The 7,234-nt window shown below is 46.0% G+C and overlaps 2 protein-coding genes across 2 annotated transcripts; both read left to right on the forward strand.

The window, feature by feature from the left end:
• Window positions 1–2,676: 2,676 nt before the first annotated feature.
• LOC146299173 (uncharacterized) lies at window positions 2,677–4,365 on the forward strand. Its single transcript, XM_084683053.1, has 5 exons — window positions 2,677–3,132; window positions 3,233–3,423; window positions 3,461–3,646; window positions 3,744–4,071; window positions 4,300–4,365. The coding sequence occupies exons 1-5, from the start codon at window positions 2,677–2,679 to the stop codon at window positions 4,363–4,365; spliced, it is 1,227 nt and encodes a 408-aa protein (XP_084539179.1).
• A 29-nt stretch (window positions 4,366–4,394) lies between these two features.
• On the forward strand, window positions 4,395–6,986 carry LOC146299174 (uncharacterized). The gene is made up of 5 exons (XM_084683064.1): window positions 4,395–5,062; window positions 5,179–5,381; window positions 5,507–5,668; window positions 6,311–6,420; window positions 6,501–6,986. Exons 1-5 carry the CDS (start codon window positions 4,395–4,397, stop codon window positions 6,984–6,986), a joined length of 1,629 nt encoding a protein of 542 aa, XP_084539190.1.
• The last annotated feature ends 248 nt before the right edge of the window (window positions 6,987–7,234 follow it).

Here is a 7,234-nt window from a genome sequence, read left to right on the forward strand (position 1 = left end):
CTGAAATATTGGTGTTTTTGTTGATTTATTGGCTATGGGTTAATCAATAATCAACTTTATCACCAAACCAAAGCTTGGACAACTTGGTCAGCTAGTAGTAGAATAATGTGAAACAGGTCTGAAGTTTCTATGTTCCTTTTTGACAAAGTTATTGAGGAAACACTGAAATATTGGTGTTTTTGTTGATTTATTGGCTATGGGTTAATCAATAATCAATTTTATCACCAAAACAAAGCTTGGACAACTTGTTCAGCTAGTAGTAGAATAATGTTAAACAGGTCTGATGGTTCTGTGGTCATTATTGACAAAGATATTGAGGAAATACTGGAAAATGTGTGTTTTTATTGATTTATTGGCTATGGGTTAATCAATAATCAATTTTATCACCAAAACAAAGCTTGGACAACTTGGTCAGCTAGTAGTAGAATAATTTAAAACAGGTCTGAAGGTTCTCTGGTCATTATTGACAAAGATATTGAGGAAATCCTGCAATATTGGTGTTTTGTTGATTTATTGGCAATATAGGTTAATCAATAATAAACTTTATCACCAAACCAAAGCTTGGACAACTTGGTCAGCTAGTAATAGAAGAATGCGAAACAGGTCTGAAGTTTCTATGTTCTTTTTTGACAAAGTTATTGAGGAAATACTGAAATATTGGTGTTTTTGTTGATTTATTGGCTATGGGTTAATCAATAATCAACTTTATCACCAAACCAAAGCTTGGACAACTTGGTCAGCTAGTAGTAGAATAATGCGAAACAGGTCTGAAGTTTCTATGTTCCTTTTTGACAAAGTTATTGAGGAAACACTGAAATATTGGTGTTTTTGTTGATTTATTGGCAATATAGGTTAATCAATAATCAACTTTATCACCAAACCAAAGCTTGGACAACTTGGTCAGCTAGTAGTAGAATAATGCGAAACAGGTCTGAAGTTTCTATGTTCCTTTTTGACAAAGTTATTGAGGAAACACTGAAATATTGGTGTTTTTGTTGATTTATTGGCTATGGGTTAATCAATAATCAACTTTATCACCAAACCAAAGCTTGGACAACTTGGTCAGCTAGTATTAGAAGAATGTGAAACAGGTCTGAAGTTTCTATGTTCCTTTTTGACAATGTTATTGAGGAAATACTGAAATATTGGTGTTTTTGTTGATTTATTGGCTATGGGTTACTCAATAATCAACTTTATCACCAAACCAAAGCTTGGACAACTTGTTCAGCTAGTAGTAGAATAATTTGAAACAGGTCTGAAGATTCTATGTTCCTTTTTGACAAAGTTATTGAGGAAACACTGAAATATTGGTGTTTTTGTTGATTTATTGGCTATGGGTTAATCAATAATCAATTTTATCACCAAAACAAAGCTTGGACAACTTGTTCAGCTAGTAGTAGAATAATATTAAACAGGTCTGATGGTTCTGTGGTCATTATTGACAAAGATATTGAGGAAATACTGCAATATTGGTGTTTTGTTGAGTTATTGGCAATGGGTTAATCAATAATCAATGTTATCACCAATCCAAAGGTTGGACAAACTGGTCAGTCAGTATTAGAAGAATGTGCAACAAGTTTGAAGTTTGTATGGTCGATTTCGACAAAGATATTGAAGAAACATTCGGATTGTCAACTCTTTTACCCCGGTCCCTAAATATGACGCGGAGGTACGAATATGAATGTCTGTTGAATCTCGAATATGAAACTGATTTCACCTCGGCCTCTTTCAAAAGGTATGTAAAATTACCAAAAGATCACTGGAAAAAAATTATGTTGGCCTATGAAAGATTACTGATATGCCAGAAATACCAGTCACAGTATGAGACCTTGATAAGGATAATGAACAGCAACTTCAGTGTCAATGTCATGTTTAGTCACCAATAGAAGATATGTCAAAACACTCCATTTCTATTGGGTTGTTTTCTTTAAAAAATGTGTTTGTTTTATTTGGAACAGATTGAGAAGTGTCCGTTACAGTTACTGGGCCAAAGAATGCTGTTTGGTGGGGCACAGCAGTGTGCTTGTGGCTTTCACAACCCAAAGGTAATGTGAATGAGACTTCTTGACACCAAAACACTAAAATAAATCACTTTGTGATGTGCTCAGTAATGTGATGTCTTACATGGATCTTTCTGTCCTTAATACAGCCAACCACTGAGAAAACTGTGGCAGAGACCTCTACCTCTGCTGCCCCTCCTCCACTGGGAACCTCAGTCTCTACCTCAGCCTCTGCCTCTGCCCCTCCTCCACTGGGAACGGCCTCAGCCTCTGCCTCAGCCTCTCTCCCAGCACGGCCCACACTGAATTTGTCTATGGTGAGTATTTCAATATTATTATTGTCATTCAAGCTTTCAAATATGGACAACCACTGATTACATATGATGATGGCAAAATGGAAGAGCATTTCAGGTTTACAATGTATTCCTTTGATAAATGCTGTAATTGTCACCACAGTTTTCTAAACCACGATTTGGAGGCTCAAATGGTGCTGCTGCAAAGCCCAATGTGAATGTGGTTAGGAAAGCAAAGGTAAATATGATTATATGTAAATAAATATGTATAGGTTAATATGAGCAAACCTAAATTGTAAGAGCTTGATTTGAGTCCATTGATCTCTACTTTTTATAAATGCTTCCCCCCATCCTTCTCCCAGCCTCTGTCCAGTCCACCCACCATGACAGGCGACACCCAGGCCACTGCCAGCTCACCTATGGCCTCTGTGAGGACCACCCCACCAGGGTTTGGTTCCCCTACGGCCTCTGTGAGGACCACCCCACCTGGCTTTGGTTCCTCTACAGCCTCTGTGAGGACCACCCCACCTGGCTTTGGTTCCTCTACAGCCTCTGTGAGGACCACCCCACCTGGCTTTGGTTCCCCTTCAGCCTCTGTGAGGACCACCCTACCTGGCTTCGGTTCCCCTATGGCCTCTGTGAGGCCCAGAACACCATCAAGCCCTGCCATGGCTTTTGTGAGGACCGAATCACACCTCTCAAAGCCCCCATCCACCCCCTACAAAGCCTCCATGAGGCCATCTTCCCGCTCCAGCCCTGCGATGACCTCTGTGAGGCCCAGCACAGCTTCCAGCCACAGCACTGTCTCTGAGACCAGCACCAGCCCTGCAATGGCTGCTGTAAGTGTTGTGTTCTTTGAACTGTTTTATAGGATGAGGATGTTCTCATATAACTGGGCAATTCTGTTTTTGTAAATACATTTCTCTTGTTTTGTAACAGGAGGTGCATGATGAGGATGAGCTTGCTGCTCATGGCCCTGCTCCTGGCCCTGCTCCTGGCCCTGCTCCTGGTCCCACTCCTGACTTCTGGCTTCCTGTCAGAATGAAGGAGACAATCCCGGTTCAGGACCAGTGGTGGATTGCGTCCACCCTTTTTCAGTCTGGCAAGCTGCGTTTGAACTTGAAGCTCTGGTATGAGCCACCAGCCTCTGCCCTGATCTACCACCAGGCTCCAACACCGGACCGCTTACAAGAGGGTGCGTAAAGTCCTGGACGTGGACCGCTACTACCTGATGGTGACGGAGACACTCAGGTGTACAGTGTGTCGCCTGACCCATCTGGCAACCAGTCAGGCTGTCCTGGACCAGCTGGACCTGCCTCACAGGAGGAAGTTCAGGATGATCCTGACACGCTTGTCAGTTGAAAATCTACAATCATTTTCTGAATAATGCCTGCTGCAGGTCCTTACATAATTGAACAAGTTCTTGAAACTAATCGGTCTTTTCTTCAAGGTATGCTTGTGACATACGGGTCATTCGCATGTTGCGGGAACGGACCCTTGGCAACAGCCCGGCGTGTCTGGTGAAGCAGCTGCGGGAGAACCATGGGGAGGAGTGGTTGGACCGCCTGGCCGACTACTTTGGGGAGTGTGCGGCCTTCGTTGACCAGCCCAGCCTCTTCCCAGTCACCTGCCAGGAACCTCCACAGCCCCTCGATGCCCCAACCAGCCGGTGGGTGCTGTCGGTGTATGGAAGGGACAATATCAGCCGGATGGACCATATAAAGGCGTCCATCACATCTACCTTTGGGTCCATTTTGAAGATGGACTCCACCAAGAAGGTAATAAGATGAAGGAAATTCATGTTGTAAATGATGTACAACACAATGAAAACATGAATCCTCAATGATTTGTATTCTTACAAGCACACATACACACACACACATCCATGCCTTTGATTAGACTGCAGTAATACATAAATAAATACATAAATACACTTCTGTGTTTATTTAACAGACGTTCTTTTGAAAGCTCTCATAAAGTTTTCTGTGTGAATTTTGTCATTTCAGATGACAAAGAAGCTGGCTGGTGCAGCAAAAGGGACTGCATCGGCCAGGTCCTCATCAGTGTCCTGACTGTCCAGGAGGGACCAGGGCTGGACCCGATGGTCTCTGGCCTCATTGAGAGGTACACCCAGGCAGGTGCAGCTCCCCCGGTCCTGCTCTATGTGGACTGTGGCTGCTGTTCAGAGGAGGGGGAGACCAAGCTTCAGGCCAGGTTTGGTGGGTGGCCAGACCTGAAGATAAGGCTGGACATCTGGCATTTTATGCGGCGGCTGGCCGTGAGATGCACCACCGATGCCCATGCCCTGTACCCCCTCTTCATGAGCCGCCTGTCTGTGTGCCTGTTCGAGTGGGACGCAGCAGACGTAGGCCTACTGCTTAGGGTGAAGAGGGAGCAGCTCAAAAGGGAGGGTGTGCCCCTCATCACCAGTGACATGGTGGATAAGGCCATCACCAAGGCTGAGCTGTCCCAGTTCTGCAGGCGGAGGACACGTGGAGTAGACGCCATGGTCCTCCGCATTGAGCAGCTGCTGCAGGAGCTGATGGGGGAGAAGGGGAGAGACCTGCTGGGGGTTCCGCTGCTGGACCAGGCAAAGATGGAGCACATCTGGCGCACCCAGAAGAGGCACGTGAAGTGCATCCAGGATGTGCCAGGTGTACTCCTGTACACTGAGACAGGCAGTTCCACCAGGGAGGGGATCCAGCTGACTACCTACAGGTGTGCAAGAGGCTCCAGCTCCCTGGAGTCCTTCCACTGCCACCTGAACAGGTTTATTCCAGGTTGGTGTAGATTTCATCATCTTATCATTATTCTTACTGATGACATTTTATTCAAATAGCCTTGTTCATCATAGTTCACGTTCTCTCTTTTTTTTTTGGAACGAGTGCAAACCTGCTCAACTTCCAGCTGTACCTCCTGGAAGGCCTGAACAGGTGGAACCAGAACCGGGCAGCGGCCTCCATCACCACCAAGCGCATGGCGCTGTTGACGTACGCGGGGGACGTGCTGGAGTCCGTCAACAGCAACAGCCTGAAGGTGTTTGGAAGGAAGTATGTCCCCTCCTTCATCCCACCGAGAAAGTACACCGGTAAGTCTCAGGGCAAATATGAATACAAATAATTATGTTGTTGAGAGCTCAGTATTTATGCATTATGGTAAGTTCCATATCTGTTTTTTAATACTAATTAGCATTGCATTGTTGTTCATGTTTAGGAGAGTTGCTCGGGGTGAACTACCTGCTTAGGCAGACAGGGCAGCCCTTGCAGGACATGGACCCCGACTCTGAGGAGACAGACCAGCTGCTGGAGGACCATGCCACAGAGGAGGAACAGGCGGATGAAGGGTTTGAGGATGACGAACAGGACCTCACCATTGGTAGTGTTTCGGAAGACCTCCCGTCTTCCACCCTGCCTTCCACCACCCTGCCTGTGATCCCCACCCTGCCACTCACCTCATCCACCCTGCCTTCCTCCACCCTGCCTGTGGTCCCCACCCTGCCACTCACCTCCTCCACCCTGCCTTCCACCACAGTGCCTGTGGTCCCCACCCTGCCACTCACCTCCTCCACCCTGCCTTCCACCACCCTGCCTGTGGTCCCCACACTGCCACTCACCTCCTCCACCTTGCCTTCTAACACCCTGCCACTCACCTCCTCCACCCTGCCTTCCACCACCTTGTCTCTAACCACCTCCATCCTACCTGTCACTACCACCACTCTGCCTGTCACCCCCATGCCTGTAGCTACCACCCTGCCTCTCCCCATAACCCAGCCTTGTGTCCCAGGTGCCTCCTCTCAGGTGCCTGAAGAACAGCTGGTATGTTAACTTTTTACTAGTAATTAACTGTCATTCATAGAAACTAACAAGTTCAGTAGATAGGAAAGTGTCTGAATACAAGTGCAATTGATTATTAGGAACAACACACAGTAATTGACAGCAAACAAATAAAACACACAGCAGCAGCAGTCAATATAACATGCCTTTGCCACCACTAATGTGAAATTGTTTAATGTTTCAGGCTGTGGACGAGCATGGCATGCCAGGCCAGGCATGGATCGGGTGGATAGACTGGCAGAGTGCTTAGTGGAGCTGAGGCATCAGACCAACATGATCCTCGATAACCAGCAGGTCAGCAAGACATATATTGTACAACAGATATTTGTTTATATATTTATAATTAAAAAATATATGTTTTCTTTCCTTCTTAGGTCAGCAACATTGTGGGGCTGTGGCAAGACCTGCTGGATTATGACATGCAGAGGGTGGTGTTTGCTGCGCGGCACCTGGACAGGCTGATCAAGGGGCGGTTCCGCCACAAAAAAAAGGTGGAGTTCACGCCAGGTGTGGAGAGTGTGGAGAGGTGTGTCCTGGGGTCCACTGGTTCGCCTGCTCAGTGGCTAGACTGCTGCCGCCTTGTGGAAGCCATCTTTGTCCGGCTCTCGGACATCCACAAGAGTCCCAGGAAGCAGGGGAAGAGCAGCATGTCCAGGTGGACTCTGATCCTGCAGGACTACCGCAAGGTCCGGCAGCTCATCCTGGGCAATGGGGCCATCATGCAGGGCACCACCCTGCAGCTGGTGGAGGTGAACCAGTCGACCCTCTCCCAGTGGTACAACCGCAGGGTAAAGAGGCAGGATCTGGCTGTACTGCAGCAGGGCATAAACTTGCCAGGTCCACTGTCTGTCATTGTGTAAATATTGTAATTTAGCATACCATTTGCCTGTATATATATATAGTTTTAATTTATTGTTGTTGTTGTTCATATTTCTATTTTTACAATTGTGGATAAATGTTTCTATTTATCAACTATTTGTTGGTCAGTCCGTCGTTATTTCCCAATCACTACTCTTTCTAACCAAATACGGCAAGTCTACAAGAAGAAAGAACATCAAAAAGTGATTAATTTTCAGCTTGCTTGCGCACATTGTTTTAAAATATTTAA

This window comes from Hypomesus nipponensis, chromosome 3 (assembly GCF_054491055.1).
Source record: "Hypomesus nipponensis isolate SF chromosome 3, ASM5449105v1, whole genome shotgun sequence".
In the NCBI taxonomy this organism is placed as follows: Eukaryota; Metazoa; Chordata; class Actinopteri; order Osmeriformes; family Osmeridae; genus Hypomesus; species Hypomesus nipponensis.

Excerpts from the sequence above, each read along its gene's own strand:
- LOC146299173 (XM_084683053.1), top strand. The coding sequence starts at position 2,677 with ATGACAGGCGACACCCAGGCCACTGCCAGCTCACCTATGGCCTCTGTG. Across the intron at positions 3,133-3,232 it reads CCAGCCCTGCAATGGCTGCT|GAGGTGCATGATGAGGATGA; the intron begins GTAAGTGTTGTG and ends GTTTTGTAACAG. Across the intron at positions 3,424-3,460 it reads CGTTTGAACTTGAAGCTCTG|GCTCCAACACCGGACCGCTT; the intron begins GTATGAGCCACC and ends ATCTACCACCAG.
- LOC146299174 (XM_084683064.1), top strand. The coding sequence starts at position 4,395 with ATGGTCTCTGGCCTCATTGAGAGGTACACCCAGGCAGGTGCAGCTCCC. Across the intron at positions 5,063-5,178 it reads TTCCACTGCCACCTGAACAG|TGCAAACCTGCTCAACTTCC; the intron begins GTTTATTCCAGG and ends TTTTGGAACGAG. Across the intron at positions 6,421-6,500 it reads TGATCCTCGATAACCAGCAG|GTCAGCAACATTGTGGGGCT; the intron begins GTCAGCAAGACA and ends TTTCCTTCTTAG.